The following is a 19,795-nucleotide window of genomic DNA, read 5'->3' as shown; positions in this document are numbered from 1 at the left end:
TCATGGTCATTGACCCTTTCAGGCTTCTCCTATTTCTGTCAGGGACCTGAAAAGTTACAGATCAGGAAGGGAACTTAGGGAAAAGCCTATTGTAAATAGAGCGACCAAGGCAAGTTCTAAGTCTAACAGAGAATATGAAGGGGTTTGAGTGCTTAGGAAGAAACAATAAAAGAAATTGAGATGTCATATACTTTCTCACCAAACTACGTTTTTGATTATTCGCAGCTGCTACACATAGAAAAAAATGAACTATGGAAAAAGAAAAAGAAAAAAAAAAGATTGTAGTCTACTGGAAAGGTGTTTTTTTTTTGCATCCACAGAGAGAAATACCTGCCATACCTAGGATCGAACTCAAAATCTCCTGTGTGAGGAGTTTCACCTCTAGGCCACCATACTGCTCAGTCTACTGGGAGGGTGGGGGGAAATCAGAAAAATCTGGGACCCATGGAATAGTCTTCTATACCAATGTATTATTTTATGTATGATTGTTTTAATTTTATGAAGCCAGCCTTAATTGTTTTGGATTGGATCCTAGAATATCAATACACACCCTCCCAACCCCTGCAAAAGCCGAACCCTGCATCATCCTTAAAAGAGTCTAAGACTTGTAGCAGACCTATAGCAGAAAGCCTGTCTTTAAATCAAGGCTCTTCAAACTTGGCCCTTTTATGACTTGTGAACTTCAACTCCCAGAATTCCTCAGCCAGGCACGCTGGCTGAGGAATTCTGGGAGTTGAAGTCCACAAGTCATAAAAGGGCCAAGTTTGAAGAGCCCTGGTCTAAATGCACCTGTCACACTCAACAGGTTGAGCAAATGTTCAGTTTGAATAAATGTAAAAGGAAACATAATGGATTAAGCCGTGCTAATTTTAGCAATGCAGTGAGTAGGCTTGCCTTTAGCATCTGTTTGGTAGCATATGCAACTCTACTAATTATTAGCCCGGGTGGATATGAATTCTGTTAGAATTACTGTATGTGGCAGATAATCCTTACCTCCCCTTAGAAAATTTTCCTTAGTTGCACTTACTGCTAAGCCCAAAGAAGTAAGCTCTGATTGGTATAAATGACAGCTTACTTTATCTACCAGGATCCAACCTTTGTTTCAAGTATATCATAGCTGGACCTGGAATAACTTTATAAAGCTTCATTTGGTACACTAATGTTGGATGTTCCTGCTAAAGGAAGATCTAGACTTTGTTATGAATCCCATGGTTTGAGGTTGGACTATAATATAGTCTGTACAAAAGTAAAAATGAAATATGCAACTCTACTGACAAAACAATATGATCCAGATGTTTCAGCAGCTTCTGAGATCCTTGCAAGTTTTTCCAGGAAAAGTTTCTGAAGGAACACAATTGGAACCGGGGACTGACTCCCTCCGGTTTCCCCTTCGCGTCATTGCGACTCTGTTCAAGCGCCGGAAAGAGTAAGTTGAAAGCTATAAAGAGCCCCGGTGGAGGAAAAGGAGAGAGAAGAGAAAAAACCTCTCTGCTGGACTTGTTGTTGTTAGTTGCGAAGTCGTGTCCGACCTATCGCGACCCTATGGACAACGTTCCTCCAGGCCTTCCTGTCCTCTACCATCTTCTGGAGTCCATCTAGGCTCACGCGTACTGCTTCAGTGACTCCATCCAGCCACCTCATTCTCTGTCGTCCCCTTCTTCTATTGCCCTCAATCTTTCCCAGCGTTAGGCTCTTCTCCAGTGAGTCCTTCCTTCTCATTAGGTGGCCAAAGTATTTGAGTTTTAGCTTCAGGATCTGGCCCTCTAAAGAGCAGTCAGGGTTGATCTCCTCTAGGACTGACCGGTTTGATCGCCTTGCAGTCCAAGGGACTCGCAGGAGTCTTCTCCAGCACCATAGTTCAAAGGCCTCAATTCTTTGGCGCTCAGCCTTTCTTATGGTCCAGCTTTCACTGCCATACATTGCAACTGGGAAGACCATAGCCTTGACTATACGCACTTTTGTTGACAGGGTGATGTCTCTGCTTTTTAGTGTGCTGTCTAGATTTGCCATGGCTTTCCTCCCCAGGAGCAAGCGTCTTTTAATTTCTTGGCTACAGTCCCCATCTGCAGTGATCTTGGAGCCCAGGAAAATAAAGTCTGTCACTACCTCCAGTTCTTCCCCATCTATTTGCCAGGAATTGAGAGGGCCAGATGCCATGATCTTGGTTTTCTTAATGTTTAGTTTCAACCCAACTTTTGCACTCTCCTTCTTCACCCGCAACAAGAGGCTCTTTAGTTCCTCTTCACTTTCTGCCATTTCTGCTGGACTACGACTATTTAAAGAGCTCCGAGGGTTAAAACGGGTAGACTGCACTGCGCGTCCCCTTCTTACTTCTGGCGATTCATGCAAAGACTGTAGTAGACCCCGAGGGGTTAAAAACCAGCCCCTCCCAGCGTGTGACTTGCATATTTTGGGAGAAAGCGCAAGAGATGTCGAGGGATGCGTTTGATTTCAGTGATTCGTTTTAGTCTGGGAATAACAAGGCATTATAAACTTGGACAAGTAGTTTGCCTTTCCTCTCTAAATCAAGCAGAAGATTCCCGGGCCCAAACTGTTATTTACTGCAACACAGTTAAGGGAGCAAGAAACTTTATTTTTCGGGAGTCTTCAGTTTAAGGTCTGAGCAAACCTCTCCTTTTAGCAGGGTGGGAAAGCCCCGCCCTCCACTTGTTTCTGGTAGATCGCTTTCGTTTCTCCCAGATGCGTTTGCGTTTCTCATTTTCAGCGGTTGTCGTGAGTAGATTCTGATTACTTTTTAAAAAATAAAAATTAATGTATGGTTCTTCCCTGCTCCCATCCATCCGTGGTTTTCCCAGCCATGCAAGTCACCGCAGGCCTTCTAGATGGGAGCATTTTGGGGCAGAATTAGCAGACAGGAAAGAGTTTGTAATCAGTGTTTCCACGATGGAAATGCCCAATATGCAGTGGGCTTATTGGGTCGGGGCAGGGGGAATCGATTCCTGCTTAACTTTAACTTCTAATTTCTACGCTCAAGAAGCTGCAGAGAAGGGCAACTAAGATGATTAAGGGCTGGAAACTAAAACACATATGAAGAACGGTTGCAAGAATTGGATTTGGCTAGTCTAGGGAAAAGAAGGGCGAGGTGGATGGGTGGGCGTGATAGCAGCATTCCAATATTTGGGAGATTGCTACAAAGGAGGGGGTCAGCTTATTTTCCAGAGCACCAGAGGGCAAGACGAGAAACAATGGATGGAAACTAATCAAGGAGAGAAGCAACCTGGGATTAAGGAGGAACTTCCTGACAAATGAGAACAATTAACCAGTGGAAAGGCTTGCCTTCAGAAGTTGTAGGTCCTTCATCACTGGAGGTTTTTAAGAAAAGACTGGACAGCCACTTGTCTGAAATGGTATACGGTCTCCTGCTTGAGCAGGGGGTTGGACTAGAAGACCTCCAAGGTCCCTTCCAGCTCTATTCTGATTGAAGGGAAACAGCTTTCTCTTAAGACAGCGATGGCAAACCTTTTGGAGACCGAGTGGCCAAACTGCAACCCAAATCCCACTTATTTATCACCTGGTGCCCAATGGACGTGGCCCACTGGGTGGGCATGGCTGCGATGGTAATGGCAGACTGGGTGGACGTGGCCACCTCACTGTTGCTCGTGGGGAGGGATGCCTGTGCGGGCTGGGCAGGGTTGGAGATCCAGGGAGTGTCTGGCGGGTGGGGCAGTGCGCAGGAGGCTCATCCTGTGGGGTGAGGCAGCGGAAAGGGTGTGGGAACCATTGCTGTGCAGCAAGGTGAGGCAGGGGCCAGGGTAGCTGCTGCCTGACACCATCAGCCCCTGCACACACAGGCCAGCGAGCGCATGGCGGCTGACGGTGTCTGTCAGCAGCCATAGCCTGCCAGCCCCACAAGTGGCACACACTGGGGTTCCGCAGCCCACTGCGAATACCAGACCAGCAGCAGGTGGAGTAGGGGAAGGGAGAGGCACATGATGCAGCTAGGATTGCGTGCCTCCCCATCTCTGCTGGGCCTGGGCGTGCTCTACCACCTCTATGCGGGGCTTCCTAGCCGACCACTTTGCCTCCTTCAGGCTGGGTGGCAGCCTAATGGGCCTACATGAGTGACTGGTGGCCATGGTAAATACTGAGGGAGATGAGCTCCACCCGCGGGCCAAGGGCAAGACCCTCGAGGGGGCTGAGATGACCAGTGGTGACTTGCTCCTCCAACTAGAGTTGGGATGTTATAGGTGTGTCCGGTGGCCTGCATCACATGTTCCCCTGACTTGGTGTGCTGCCAATGCCGCCGCAGTGCTGCTGCTGGAGGTCCAGCCCAGTATTCACAGTGGGCTACGCACTGCTACCAGATGCTGTCAGCCCCCGTGCACTCACCACCTCCTGTGCACGTGGCTTGGAACTGGGCAGGAGGTGAGGACAATCCTGCATCACCAGACCCAGCTGGCAGCATAGCCCTGCATTGCCAGGCCCGGCTGGCAGCAGCTCCAGAAGCAAAGCTGTGCTGCCCATTCTCATGCTGCTGGTGGTGGTGGTGGTGGGGGAAGGCGGGCTCCAGCACACACACACCCCTTGATGCTGCCACTACGCATTGTTCTGCATGCACATCCCGGGGCACACATGGGGCGACAGCGGTGAAGGGTTCGTGCATGCCGGAACCCCTCTTCCCCTGCCACTGGTCCCACCAGCACAGGGATGGGCAGCACAGCTTTGCTTACAGAGCTGCTGCCTGCCAGGCCTAGCGATAACAGTGATCACTACCATTGCCTCCTGCCCAGCCCCATACGTTGCCCAGGTGCCGCTGCCAGCAAGTAGCTGAGGCGGCTCCAGATACCCGGCCACCACTCCTCCTCCTCCTGCTTCCCTGCATGGTTGGCCGATTGAGGGGCATGGAGCATCAGGAGCAGCAGCAGCAGCCGCCACCCCTGTCAGAGCCACCAAGTGGACAGGGCCCGCACCGGGCGAGGGCTGCCTTCTGGCCATCGCGGGGCTGTGTCTGCCCACGCTGATGGGGCTGCACTGCGGAAGTGAGATGGCAGCTCTGATTCCCCTTGCCAGCCACCTCCCCCCCAGCCCCCTGCCTGGTGCCCCTTCTATGCAATCCAACATGAACGCTGTGTGGATGAGAGGCTTGGCCGGTGGGAGGGGCGGCTTTCCTCCGTTGAGGCATCCCAGCTCTCCCGCCCCCCTAGCCGGACCCCCTTGCCTCCCCCCAGCTGGGACCTGTAGACCCCTCCACCCTCCTGCACCCACCCCAGTCTGAGACTCCTGCAGCCCCCCCCCCAACATACCCTGCTGTCCCCCAGCTGAGACCTCCAGCAATTCTGCAACCAGGACCTCCTGCCCCCACCCCAGCAGACCCACTGAGCAGCCCACCCGACCAAGGCGAGGCAGAGAACCGGTTGTTAAATTGTTTGAAACTCACCACTGGTCACTTCCAAAGTCCACTCACTCACTCTCCCACCAAAACCTTTTATAGGTTCCCTCTCCCCACCCGGCTCTCGCAGCTGTTCCCAGACTCTGCATATGTGGAGAGGGGAGCAGCCTGGCCCCACATCCCTCTCTCTGGGGTGACGGCACACATGCCAGCATAGTGGGCTCTTGAGTGCCACCTCTGGCATGCATGCCATAGGTTCGCCACCACTGTCTTAAGGGATGCTCAAATCTTAATTGTGTATGTGATTCGGCCTATTGGGTCCAGGTTTTAAAGATCTAGAGGGCCACTAGATGTCGATAGCATTTGGGACTTTGCTTTATCACTTCACTTTTTTCTGGGGTTATCCAGACTTTCTTTTCTTTCTTTTTTTTTTGGAAACCAGGCTGATGTTCCAGTTGATTTCTGATAAGAAATCTCACCACATTCCAGAAACAAACCTGGCATGCAGATGCCTGCTCTTAAGGCCTTTGCAATAATTTGTTCTGTCCAAATTGGTATTGCTGGAAGATGGCAATCAACATGATCATCCATGTCTGATGCCTTTAGATCTAATTGCCACTAACAGGACAGAAGGGACATTACAGTAACACTTTGTCCACACGAGAGAGCGCATTTATTTATTTATAAAATTTCTATACCGCCCTTCTCCCAAAGGACTCGGGGGTGTACAGGGCAATAAAATACAAGTACAAAAGTTAAAAGTAAAATTAAGTGATTTAGCCCTAACAATAAATAGTTAAAAAATAAACCCAAACCCTGGCGGAAATGGCAAAGATTTCAGCATACTTGAAAGACCAGTCGCAACAGAGATATATTGTGGAGTGGAGAAGATGGATTGATTACATCCAGAATAAATATGGGACTAAAACGTTTCACCTAGCATTTGAATAAGTATTGGACTTATGCGATATATTAACTATTTGTAGTCATTTTAATAAAAGTTAAAGTACGATAGAATTTAATATCTTATTGTTGTTTGCATATAGTAGATTATGATTGTTTGTATTTTTTTTATTGAAAAGTTTTAAAATACATTTTATCTTTAACAATCCCCCCTTCCCCCCACCCCTACCTGTCCCTCCCTACCCCTCCCCCCCTTCCCCCTCCCCCCCCCCCCGACTTCCCAGAGCTAAGTACAAGGTATAAAAACAAAGAACAATCATAAACATCCGTATGCTACCAACAATAAATTCTTAAATCTATCACTCTCTAGCTCATATAAGATAACTACAAGCAATACTAATATTACATATAAAAAGAAGAGAAAATAGAAAGGAAGACTTATTCAAATGCTAAATGAAACTTTTTAGTCCCATATTTATTCTGGATATATTCAATCCATTTTTTCCACTCCATAATATAACGTTCTTGCGAATGATCTTTCAAATAAGCCGAGATCTTTGCCATTTCCGCCAGGTCAGAAACCTTTAAAGTCCATTCTTCTATAGTCGGCAGTTCCTCCTTCTTCCAATATTGACCTAATAAAAGTCTTGCTGCTGTAATTAAATTCAACATCAACTTAGTGTCCACAACAGTAGCATCTGTAATTATACCCAACAAAAACAATTGCGGACAAAACTTTATCCTTTGCTTGAAGATCTTCTGCATATTCCACCAATTTTTTATCCAAAAAGCCTTAACCTGTTTGCAGGTCCACCATGATTGTTTGTATTTTTATACCCTCTATTTAGCTCTGGGAAGTCAGGGAGGGGGAGGAGAGGGAAGAGTTGGGGAGGTTTGGGGAGAGGGGAGGGGGTTGGGAGGGGTTTTGTCTTTTAAAAAATGTACTGTAAAACTTTTCAATAAAAATAAATAAATATATATATATATATACCCAAACCCCTTAGTCCAGGCCGGCCTGTTCAAACAACCAGGTCTTCAGAAAGAGCGAAGGTCGGGAGCCATCCGGAGCTCAACAGGTAATTGAACAAGTAATTTAGTTGGGTGGATCTGAGATGGAGCTAGGATTTGAAAGACCCATTTTGCATTGAATATTGGAACGTAAGCAAGAAGACAAGCCTCCTTATTCACAATTAACTTTGTGTGCTTCTTAAACCCTTCTGGCAATCTTCTGCAGTTGGAAGGGAACGGTATCTCATAAAGTGAGATTAAGAGAACAGCGGTCTGCCGGTTGCAAGTGTTCTGGGATGCCCAGAGAGCGGGGAGATCAGCCGGAAATTTGTGAGGAAGAGCTGGTAGACACAGAGAGGGTTTAAAAGGGGAGGATTGGGTGGGGAAATAGGGAGGAAGGGAAAGAACAGAGAGGACAGAGGAGGAGAGCGGTGAAAGTGGAACAACAACAATAACAACAAGTGATCTGGGAGTGGCAGCGCAGGAAGAGCTGCCGGGACGATTGGCAGAGAAGGAGAAAGGCAAGCGGGAAACTAGTAGCTGAAAGGAAACCAGAAGAGAGAGGGAGAGGCTGGGGAAAGCAGGGGGCCAGGACAGGAGGAAGAGACAGAATAGCGAAGGAGGTGAGAGGGGGAGAAGGGTTTACTGGCTTGTCCTATCATCGCCCTCACCGCCTGGCCCATGCTTAGCAGGGCTGCAGGAGAGCTCAGTGGGGCAAGCGAGGGACAGAGAGCCGGGCCAGAAGGGGAGCCAAGAAAGCTGGAGGAAAGTAAGAGAGCTGAGCTGGGTGAGCGAGTGAGCCAGAGAGCTATTAGCTGAGTGGCCGTGAAGGTGCTGCGGCTGGGAGGATCAACCAGCGGAGCCAGGAGCCAGGCTGCTGAGCGAGGAGGATGACTAGGTGAGAGGATAAAGGTGAGCAGAATAGGCTGGCAGCTGGCAAAGGACTGGACTAAGACAGTGGGACCCGAGTGCCTGGACAAAGGGCCAGAGAGGTCCTTTCAGGGATGGTGCTACACACGATTAATTTTTGCTTCCTGAGAAAGTGGTATGTACTTTATTCTCCTACTTGAACCCTTCTGGCAATCTTCTGCAATGGGAGGGGAATGTTATCTCATACAGTGTGATTAAGGAAAAAGAACAGATTTTTCCTCCTTTATGCTAAGACACAAGCATTTCCTCACTTGTTTGCAGGTAACTTAGCTGTGGTAATACTTCCAGCAAGAATGGCCAGTGGAAATATAATTGCCTTTAATGGAGCGAACATAATCCAAACAGCCCAGGGTGTTCCCAGTGGTGCTGTTCAGGCATCTGGAGCAATACCAAATCCGCAGTATGGAGCTCAGCCACTTGGAATGTCCACCAGTGCTCCTCAACAAGTTCCCCAAAAGGGTCGTTTGGAGAAATTTCTCAATTCTGAGATCAAAGTACTTGGGGTAAGCATGTTCACAATGTACCTGTTTGAAGTCCATTAAGGTTTTATTGCTATGTAGAGACCTGACAAACTTAACATTAAGAAAACCAAGATCATGGCATCCGGCGCTCTCAATTCCTGGCAAATAGATGGGGAAGAAATGGAGGTAGTGACAGATTTTATTTTCCTGGGCTCCAAGATAACCGCAGACAGGGACTGCAGCCAAGAAATTAAAAGACGCTTGCTCCTGGGAAGGAAAGCCATGGTGAATCTAGACAGCACACTGAAAAGCAGAGACATCACCCTGCCAACAAAAGTGTGAATAGTCAAGGCTATGGTCTTCCCAGTTGCAATGTATGGCTGTGAAAGTTGGACCATAAGAAAGGCTGAATTGAGGCCTTTGAACTATGGTGCTGGAGAAGACTCCTGCGAGTCCCTTGGACTGAAAGGCGATCAAACTGGTCAGTCCTGGAGGAGATCAACCCTGACTGCTCTTTAGAAGGCCAGATCCTGAAGTTGAAACTCAAATACTTTGGCCACCTAATAAGAAGGAAGGACTCACTGGAGAAGAGCCTAATGCTGGGAAAGATTGAGGGCAATAGAAGAAGGGGACGACAGAGAATGAGGTAGCTGGATGGAGTCACTGAAGCAGTAGGCGTGAGCTTAAATGGACTCCACAAGATGGTAGAGAACAGGAAGGCGTGGAGAAACGTTGTCCATAGGGTCGTGATGGGTCGGACACGACTTTGCAACTAACAACAACAAGAAACATGACAGCCCCATTGAATCTAATAATTCAAATGAAAGTCTTAAGGGAAAATGTGTGCAATTGGCACAGTTACCTCAGCAAGTCTTCAGAGTCATGCACAATCCCCCAGGAGACACCCAATGTCCCTGAGATACCACCAATGTCCTTGGAATGCCACCAAGGGAGGGGGCTGACTGTTTCTGTATTTCTTTTATCTATAGAGTGGCAGCGTTTCTGGGTGATGAAGTAAACAATGTAGCAAGCATATTAATATGAGTATCACAGTGTGTTCAGGGTTCCCTCCTCAAATGAGAGGGGCCCGTCTATTCAGCTGAATAAACACTTATTGAGGCAAATATTGGGACTCTGTCTTTATTATACAGAGCCACACCTGAAAACTGGTAGAACACCTTGCTGAGGTTATTGGCTTGGCTATTGTCTGGCTTTGGAGTATATTCCAGAAACCTGTTCTTCCTAGTATTTTCTTTTGCATTTGCAGAAAAATTCTGACTCCGATATGCATTCCTTTTCTTTGCTCCTTACTGAGAAAGTGGAGCTCAGCCATAGTTTCAGCCAGATCTTTTTATCCCTCCTCTTGAGAAGTGCAAGTGTTGGGCATTTCTCCAGAAGACCTTGGTCATAGATTGGCTGCAGCCCAAACCGATTGAAGTCGCTTTGTGCTTATGACTATGGTTAACTTCCTCCTGCAGAGGGGTCTCTAGTGAGAGAAGTGAAAGAGCAGCCCGACTGTAGGTCTATTATAATCTGGAGGAAAAGTCTGGTACATAATGACAATGGTATCTCAAACTGTCCCTTCTCCCCATTTGAATTTTTCACCATAGGAAACTAGGCCTTGGGTCAACACCTGCCCTGGAAGCTTAGAAGCCCCAACCCCTTTCAAGGACCTTTCAGAGATGGATAGAAAGTGATGTCTTTCCTGGGCTGCTAATAAATTAAAATGTTTGCCTTTCTCAGATTCAGAGAACTAATTCGTCTTAATTCTGTATGTTTTCCTTCCATAGGCCATCCAGATCATGATTGGGTTGATCCACATTGGCTTTGGGGCTGTCTTACTTTGTCTCATTAGTTCTTACTACTTAACCACGTCTGGACGTGTAGGTTACCCCATTTGGGGAGGGATATTTGTAAGTATGTGCAAATTTTTGTTGAGTCATGCATCATGGTATTTATGCCTAATGGATACCTATAAAAGTCCTGTTTGCACTGGAAACTCCCTGGCTTCTTATGAGTTTTCTGATAATTTTTCCCTTCTATTTTCAGTGGAGCACAATCATTTCTTTTTCTGTTCCTTTTCCCATAGTTCATTGTTTCTGGATCACTTTGTGTAGCAGCTGCGAAACGTCCAAATCGTGGTTTGGTGAGAAAGCTATATAGCATTTGAATTTCTTTGATGCTGTTTCTTTATAAGCACTCAGGTCCTTTTATATTGTCTACTGTCTTCAGATACTGCTCAGTCTTAAATCAACATTTGAGGGGGAAAAACAAACTCAAAATCCCCACCCACTTCCTTCTTTGATCAACTTTTGCTTCTAAGTTTTGATTGCACTGAAAGCTCTGTGTCAACAGTAGACACTGTTCAAGCATCCAGAACTGTAGCCTCTCCTGGTCCCCATTTTGCAATGGGCTTCTTCCCAAGTTCCCTTCCTGATCTGCAACCTGCAACACTGCAGGTTCTGTCAGGACCACGATGAAAATGAGAGAAGCCTGAGAGGGTCAATGACCATGACGTGGGTGCTTGTTCTACCAGAGCTTCCTTAGTTGCTACTAGGAATGGTGCTAGTCATTGTGTATCATCTGACCCATCCACTGCGATAATCAAGTTCGCAGATGATACAACTGTGGTGGGTCTTATTACAGGTGGGGATGAGACAGCATATAGGGCGGAGGTACAAAAACTATCCATATGGTGTAGTAACAACAACTTGCACCTAAACATCAGCAAGACGAAAGAGATGGTGTTAGACTTCCGGAGAAAAAAAGAGGAACCTGCCCCACTTTACATCGGGGAGGACTGTGTAGAGAGAGTTCCCTCCTTTAAATTTCTGGGAGTCTACCTCTGTGAAGATCTGACCTGGAAAGTTAACACAACCCAGGTGGCTAGAAAGGCCCAACAGAGGCTTCACTTTCTTAGGATCTTGCGGAAGAACAGGGTACAACAACAGCTAATGACCCTCTTTTACCGGTCTACCATAGAGAGCGTCCTCTCGTATGGTATTGTGGTTTGGTATGCCGGTCTGACAGCCATGGATAGGAAAGTATTACAGAGGGTAGTGAGCACAGCACAAGACATTGTGGGCTGTTCCCTGACACCACTGGATGACATCGCCAGGGCTCGTTGCCTTGGAAGAGTGAGGAAGATTCTCAGGGATGACTCACACCCTGGACGGTATCTTTTTACTCTCCTACCATCCGGTAGGAGATATAGGAATATAGCCAGCCGTACCAACAGGCTGAAGAACAGCTTTTATCTGTGGGCTGTTAGGCTTTTGAATGGGATATAATCTTATGCAGAGTTGACTTGGGAGGCCGGTGTGTGGTGTAGTTGGTTCACATAGTGTGGTGGGATGGAGGGTTTGTTGTCACTGTGTGTTGGGGGGAGAGAGCACAGGGGGAGGCTCAGCTAATCTCAATGTACACATGTTGTACTTTGACAATAAAGGTTTATTATTATTTATTATTATTATTATTATTATTATTAGTCCTGAACAAAGGCAAAGTTCTTGCGTACTCAAGTCTTGAATCAGACCTCCAACATTATTCCTATTCCTACATGGAACATCAGGAAGAAATCTAGTGTATTTGGAGTAAAAATATGGAACTAGAGTGGTAATCATCCTGGCAATCAAAAGGGAAAGAGAACTGATGGTAACCCTTCTACAAAGACCTTGCATTCTTCTCCTCTGTTCCTCTTTGATTTAAAGTTTGTTCATAGCAACATGGAGATGTCTTTGTCTTTTAAAGGAACAGTGTGTGTATTCAAAAGAAGAAAAACAACCATCTTGATGGGAAACTACTACATTCCTATAAGGGGAGAACTGAAAAGAGCAATTTTTAAATGTTCAGAATTATCATCACTGGCTCCTGGGTTTCTCCATTCCCACCTAATTGGTTGCCTCTCTAATTTTGTATAGTTAAAAGAGCATTTAACATTAAGATTTAATGCTTAGAGTATGTTGGGACTAATTGCTTATATGTTTTGCATTTAATAAGACCTATGCTGACATTGTAGTTATAATTTCTCTCCTCCTGGTGCATTGCTGTTTCAGGTACAATCTAGTGTAGGAATGAACATCACAAGTGCTATAATGGCATTAATTGGTATCATCCTGTATTCCTTTGAGATGATCTTGAACAATCTTAGATATAAAAATCAATATAACACTGGAGATTTAACCGTAAGTAAACCAATTTGTCTTAAATTTTGTCTTCATGTGCAGACCAGAAGGAGATTATATATGCAGGGGAGATATCCCAGACCCTTTGACTTTTGTATGAATTTTTTTCTTAAATATCAGTCCCAAAGACATAAGGGCTATTTCATTTGAATTTTTTCCTTAGGTAATCAAAGTGCAAAGTGTGTAGGACTTTGTAGATTTCTTCTTTCTCTTCCAGTTTTTTTCCTTTTGGTGAGGAGGGGGATAGATTTTTTTTTTAAAAAATGAAAATGTATTTTAGACATACCTTTTGGCTATGTCTCTGCAGAGTGTTGGTTGTTTTACAGTATGGCTTAGGTGCTCCAAAAGAAAGAATAGTTTGAAAATTCTATATAGAACAGAATACAGCCGTACATGTTGAAATCTATACCCGGTTTTCCCACCATCCTCACATCCCTTCTTTGCATTTGCCACACAAGTTTTAGAAAACTGAAATTTAAGTAAGTTTTGGAGTGTGGAGAGTTCAGACTAGTTGAAGCCACCTTTTCTGGCAGGGAGGGTTTAGAACCATACCAATACCTGGGATCACAGGCTTGATATTTTACTATTTTGTAAAGTGGTATCCTTTGTTTTCTTATTAGTGTTAAAACATAATAGTATCACATCCAGAATTTTTCCTCTTTCCAACCTGACAGATGATTGGAAAGAAGTTGGGTAAAGAAAATAGATCTAGCTGTATCCTTATTGATGAGGGGAAGCAATAAACAGACTGGCTGAATCTAAATCACGTCGTTGCCCTTGACCATACTCTGTTGATGCCAATTTCTCCAATTTTCCCATGAGGTTACCTTTAGCTTATCCTCAGCCCATGAGTAAGATTCCAAGCCTTAAGTCATCATTAGCTGTACTGGTATAAAACTAATTTTTTTCCTCTCCTTTCATTCTGGCCCCATCCAACAACAGCAAGGTGTATAAATCTATTTCTCTTCACCCATTATCTTGGAGATAAAGTCAGGTGACCAAGACTGGATATGTTAGGACAGTGGGGAAGCCTTTTGCTATTCCTCTTTGGACTAGCCAGCCTCTGTGTTAACCATTTCTCTTTCTCCCTCTTCATCAGCATTTTGTTTCTTGAGATTTCCTATCTGCAATGTCGCGTGGTCGCACAGAGAGATGGACACTTGAGCTGGGTAGTACTTCTTTATTTGATCAGGAATGAAGCTGAAGCAAAGGGGTTACCTGGCGTCTCTTTATACCTGCCCAGGTGAATCGCAGCCAATAGATTCAAACCTGAGCTTCCCGCCAGTGCAGGTGGCCAATGGATTTAAACCCTGGCTTCCTGCCAGAGCTGACCATGCCCTGGGGCTGTTAACGACTCGCTCTATTCAGGCTTTCCCGCCAAAAGCGGTTATAGCCTGGAGCTGTCCAGCCCCCTGCTGTGCTGACATTCCGTGTATGCTTTAAGAGCATACACTACACTATCCATCCCCTCTCTCCTCCATCATCCCAAATGTGCTTTTTCAAGAAGCAACTGGACCTTCTCATTTTCCTTTGAAGACGTTTTGCTTCTCATCCAAGAAGCTTCTTCATCTCTAACTAGATGGTGGCCTCAATGACTCGCTAAAAGAATACAAACAGCCAACTGTCTGCAAGGAATATTAATCCTTCCATCTCCCACCATGTGGTCAGAGCTGAAGAAGCTTCTTGAATGAGAAGTGAAACCTCTTCACAGAAAAACAAAAAAGTCCAGTTGCCTGTTGAAAAAGCACCTTTCGCACAACCATGACCTGGATGACTGAGAATCTCCGTAGACACATTCCTCCATTGCTTCTCTCCAGGCACCAGGAAAACAGTCCCTCTACAGTATATTTCCTGTTGGGATATAGGAAGCAAGCAAATTATATCTATTTACTTCCACAGTGAGATGGCCACTGATAAATAAGCAAAGTAAATCTATTTACAGTATGGTTTAATGTCTCTGCCCCTCCCTGCCAGAAAAGATGGCTTCAGCTAGTCTGTTTCAGATCTTCTGCCTTGCAGGATATATTTAATTGTGGCAAGAGCTGCCTTCCTCCTCTCGGAAAATTAGTAGGGCTTGGGCTATTAGTACCCAATGTCTTTTCATATGTACCTTTATTTTACCTAAAATTTAACTTGAGAAATGCCAAAATTGAGGGTGGAAGGAAGGCACAACAGACACCCCCGTTTCTGTTGTAGTACCCTGAGTGATGGATGTTTTCCTTACTGACTGATGCATGTTCAAAATGGATGCCAGCAAAGTCAGAGGAGAAAACCAGTCTCCATGTCTGTAACAGGTAGGATTTTTAGAAGCCAGAGCAGCACCATTCAAAAGTAAATCAGAACAGAGCAACAAAGGGCAGGAAAGAGACTGGCAAGAGGGACTCAGTATTTGATGCCTTCATTATCTTGTGTTGACTCAAGGATGAATTATGCACGTAGCACTTTGATTCAGTTTACTAGAGTTAGGAGATGCCACACATTGAAATAGGACTCTTCCAAAGCAAGCGCTGCAAATTAGAATCTGAATAAATGGTTCTGGGTGATAGGAACAGACACAGTATATTTTCCAAATAAGGAAAATGTCCAGCTGCAGAATGAATTAGTTTGCTTTCAGTGCTTTGGGTTCTGCCCTTGTGACTCTTGGTGTAATTCAGGAGAATATACATCCAAAAACCTAAACCTAAACCAAAATGTTCTACTGTATTTGAGTCATCATAACCTGAATACCTTATTTTGGGGAACACGCCCCTTTAAATAAGGAAGCCGAGGGACTGAAGAAGCCGAGGGACTGAAGATAAAACAAAGCATCCTTCACTGACATGCAAAGCTAGAGTTATCGCTGGTCACCTGGCCGGCAGAATGCCAAAGAGCCTAGAATTAAGAAAGATTATGATTTATGTACCCTTAGAACATAAGGATAAGAATGATAAAGTAATGTACATCATACTATGGTCTTTACAACTGGGAGGGAACCTTTTCATTACTATGGGATACTCAGGGCCTCCAAATTCCACATTCCTACAAAGGCTCCAGTCTGGCCTTCTGCTAACACTGCTACCGCCTTCTAAAAGCTGAGCAGCTTTTTGTGGTGCATAAAGGAGAAACAAGGCTCAGGTGAAATAGGTGCTACTGTGCAATGATTTAACATGATGTGTGGCTCTGAAATGTGATTGATTCCCCCTTTGATTCTCAGTGTTACCTGGAATTTCCCTTCAGAATGCTACAAAACATAAGAGGTGCTAAAGTTCCCTGGTGCGGTTTTCTCCTATCACATAGGTTGTACAGGCAGTCTTCAATTTATGACTATTCATTTAGCGACCATTCAAAGCTTCAGTGGCACTCAAAGCTATGACCACTCCTCGCATGTACGACTGTCCCCACAGTCACATGATTAAAGCTTGGGGTGCTTGGCTACTAGCAGTGTATTTAGGACAGTTGCAGCATCCCCTCTGCAGACTTTCCCAGCCAGCCTTCTGATCAGCAAAGACGATGGGGGTGGGGAAGCTGGAGTCACTTAGCAACCGTAGGATTCCCTTAACTGCAGCGATTTCCTTAACAACGGTGGCAAGAAAGGTCAAATTACGCATGACTCACTTAACAACTGCCTTGCTTAACAATGGAAATTCTGATCCCGATTGTGGTTGTTAGTCGAGGGTTACCTGTACTCAGCCTCTGTTTTTCCCCAGTACAATTGTTCCTCCCAGTATTTCCCCAGGAAGCAGCTGGGGGTCCCTTTTAAAGGTGCAGCACATAAAACAAAATAAAATACATACCACTATATTAATTTCTCAGCAGATAACAACTATCTTTCCACATGTCTACAGTTTATCGAACATAATATTGGTTATGGCCTCTCCAGTCTTCTGTTGTTGTTCAGCGTCCTGGAATTTTGCATCACTGTTTCACTTGCACACTTTGGGTGCCAGGCAACCTGCTGTAGTGATGACCAGGTAAATATGTTGATAGTTCGATAATAGCTTTAGCATTTGTCACTGTTAAAGAATGTAAAGATGATTGTCCATTTTTCTTCTTTACATATACACTCCACCTAACCTGACCTTTGCTATTACCCTGAAGAATAGGTGAGATTGGCTGCTTACTTACATCCAGTAAGCTGTATAACTAGGAGAGGCTTGAATTTTGATCCAAGACCTTGTGGTTTTTTGCTCCTGCATATGAATAATTAGATAATGCAATTTTTTCCTCTAGCTTCAGTTTTGCTAGAGAGGGAATGTCATGAATAAAACAGTTTGTGTTTTCTCTTTTTACTTCATGATGTAGAAGTTCATGTCCTCATTTAAGAGGGCTCACTTTACTTTTACTTTATTTACCTCAGTAGTGTGACTACATTAATTGAAAGCATCTGTCACTTGATCACATTTTCTCATAATGCTACCATTTTTTGGGGGGAAAAAGGTCTTTTTCATTTTTTTAAAAAAAATAACATTTTTAATTCTCAGACCAACAGTTGAATACATGATTACCATAAGCTACCTAAGATCTCCAAATGTATATGTGGTAATAAAGGGATTCTAACAGAGCTACAAAGGTCTTTGAAAAAACCAGTTGAAAATAATTGCATTACCAACCAAGTGCCCACATTCTGCATTGGCATGTTCTGTGGTGGGGCAGAAAGCCACGTCTGTCCCTTGTTTGGCAGAAGCGACAATTGGCTTCCTTTTGTACCAATATCAACCATACTCTCAGCCTTTCAGAAATGCTTCAGATTAATTTGAGAGGGAGAAAATGGGAAAGAACAAAGACGGAAAGGGGCGAATATGGTTAGACCTGAATAAACAGAAGCACTCTAAAAACAGTGTAAGCAGCTAAATCAGCATGCAGAGATACATGTCTTGGAGGCCTTGTTGCTCTCTAGCTTGGTTGCTTTTTGGCAAATGTTTCATTACTCAAATTAGATAACATCTTCAGTGCAGGTTTATTATTTGGGTAGTAAAACATCTGCCCAAAACAAGGAAGCTCAGAGACCAACCTGAGCTACATATATTCTCCTTTATCATTACCTGTAACAGTTCACAGCAGCTGTCAGTTGAAGCCATTTCAAAAACCAAAAAATAACCTCACCTGGAGGGAAATGCATCTTCTTTGTGCTTTTAATTTGCTAAAATAAGTTAATAATCTGATGTCCTTTTTGAATAAATCACGAGAATATTATTTATTTATTTATATGCTCCTCAATTAAGCTGGACCCTAAGAGGTTTACAACAACACAGTAACCATAAAAATACAGAAACATAAAATATGAACAATATATAACTGCAATAAAAACTAATGCACACTAATGCATAAAATAAAATCAATCTCCAAAGGTCCTCAGGAGAAGCTAGTTCATGTCTCTTACCACTTACCACTTTCTAATCTTGAGGCCCATCCCAGTTGGCACCATCCTTATTTCAGAAGGTCATCCATTCCATACTAGAGAACACTCACTGGGGCGGGTGTGGGTCTTCCTGTCATACCCCTTAGTAGGTAGGTGGGAGATCCTGAGCAGGCATTCTCTGAATGTGTGGATAAGGTTGGGAGATTCAATCAGGAAAAGTCACTTGAATGCTCAGGCCCTAAATCATTTGCATCTTAATTAATAGTTTAAAATAATTCTCTGTCAGGACTTTGAGATATCAAGGATTTCAGCCTGTTGGTGAGACTGCCAGTATCACAGTTAAAAATACACAACTAGAGAATCTATTCCTCCTACCCAGAGTAACAGATGCGTCCCTGAGTATTTTTTGTAATGACTATTCTTTTCTGTTACAGCCAACCATGCTTTATTGGCCTTACCAAGTCATCAGAGGTGGAGCAGTCACACATGAACCAAATCCTCCTCCACCACCGACTTACAATAACATGGTTACCCAATCTCAATAAAGCAAGAAGAAAACATGAGAATTGTGGGCAAGAGAGGCTTCAGGAGAAGCAATGCATTTCATATTACTTTATTTTGTACTCCAGCTTTCTTGTTTATTTTTCAATTACAGCATTTAAACCCCAAATTAAATCGTGGCAAGTTTTAAAAGTTCTTCTATTATGCTTAATAATTATAATGCTTCCCAAGAAGCAAGAATTTGTGCTATAAATCACCAGTGGATTTATTTAATATTTTAATAAAAGATAATAAAAGAGCCAGTTTGGTCTAGTGCTTAATGTACCAGATTAGAAAGCAGGATAGATAGATAGATAGATAGATAGATAGATAGATAGATAGATAGATAGATAGATAGATAGATAGATAGATAGATAGATAGATAGATAGATAGACAGATAGACAGATAGACAGATAGACAGACAGACAGACAGACAGACAGACAGACAGACATGATAAAATTTTATTACTGTCCAAGACCAGTACAAATGTAACTTAATCAAGCACAATCCAAAAGTACAGTTAACAGTTTAGTAGCTTAATTCATGAATATGACACTTTTATGGCTAAGGCATGCAATTTACCAATTAATGTACATATGGCATTATGCCAAGACTGCTTTTTTGTAGGGTTATGCACATACAGTCATAACTGACGAAGAGAAATGCAAATTAATGGCAAGAAAATTGAGTTCCATAAGAAGCCACCTGTTAAATCAGTTGCTATTGGTTAAACTGGTGTAGTACTTGTTGTTCATAGAGTGGCCAAACAAATGCATTCCAGAAGCTTAGATATATGGCCATGAAAATGCCAACCTTTTTCATTGTCGCTTCCTAGCAGCTGATACATAAAGCACGTTGCCTCTGATTCCCTCCAAACTCTGTCTTCTCAACCTTAGAAGTTTTGGAATTCTCTTGCTTCAACTGGGGATAGGGATCTTTAGTAATTTAAAGATCCATGGGCTTCTGAGCAGGCTGAATCTATGAAACAATGAGGAGAACCTCAAATAGAATCAGAAAACATCACCTACCATATCAGAAGTGTTCTGGTTCAGGTGTAATTTTTTCCTGTCACTATGATA

General features: G+C 44.1%; 1 protein-coding gene across 2 annotated transcripts; it reads left to right on the top strand.

The window, feature by feature from the left end:
• Positions 1-2,627: 2,627 nt before the first annotated feature.
• LOC308659647 (membrane-spanning 4-domains subfamily A member 4A-like) lies at positions 2,628-19,027 on the top strand. Of its 2 annotated transcripts, none has more exons than XM_081313463.1 (7): positions 2,628-2,733; positions 8,453-8,694; positions 10,443-10,565; positions 10,742-10,798; positions 12,708-12,836; positions 16,661-16,786; positions 18,609-19,027. In XM_081313463.1, exons 2-7 carry the CDS (start codon positions 8,485-8,487, stop codon positions 18,717-18,719), a joined length of 756 nt encoding a protein of 251 aa, XP_081169589.1. In that variant the 5' UTR covers positions 2,628-2,733; positions 8,453-8,484; the 3' UTR covers positions 18,720-19,027. The 2 variants fall into 2 exon arrangements, with proteins under 2 accessions (XP_081169589.1, XP_081169588.1); XM_081313462.1 differs by lacking the exon at positions 2,628-2,733 and adding an exon at positions 7,673-8,306.
• The last annotated feature ends 768 nt before the right edge of the window (positions 19,028-19,795 follow it).

This window comes from Vipera berus, assembly GCF_964194415.1.
Source record: "Vipera berus genome assembly, chromosome: 1".
Taxonomy (NCBI): domain Eukaryota; kingdom Metazoa; phylum Chordata; class Lepidosauria; order Squamata; family Viperidae; genus Vipera; species Vipera berus.
The sequence above is the reverse complement of the archived record's forward strand: the minus strand, read 5'-3'. Positions and strand labels throughout refer to the sequence as shown.

What these genes read in the sequence shown, in the direction of transcription:
- LOC308659647 (XM_081313463.1), top strand. Translation starts at nt 8,485, where the DNA reads ATGGCCAGTGGAAATATAATTGCCTTTAATGGAGCGAACATAATCCAA. An exon ending in ATAACACTGGAGATTTAACC is followed by an intron (nt 12,837 to 16,660) that starts GTAAGTAAACCA and finishes ACATGTCTACAG; the next exon opens with TTTATCGAACATAATATTGG. An exon ending in CCTGCTGTAGTGATGACCAG is followed by an intron (nt 16,787 to 18,608) that starts GTAAATATGTTG and finishes TTTCTGTTACAG; the next exon opens with CCAACCATGCTTTATTGGCC.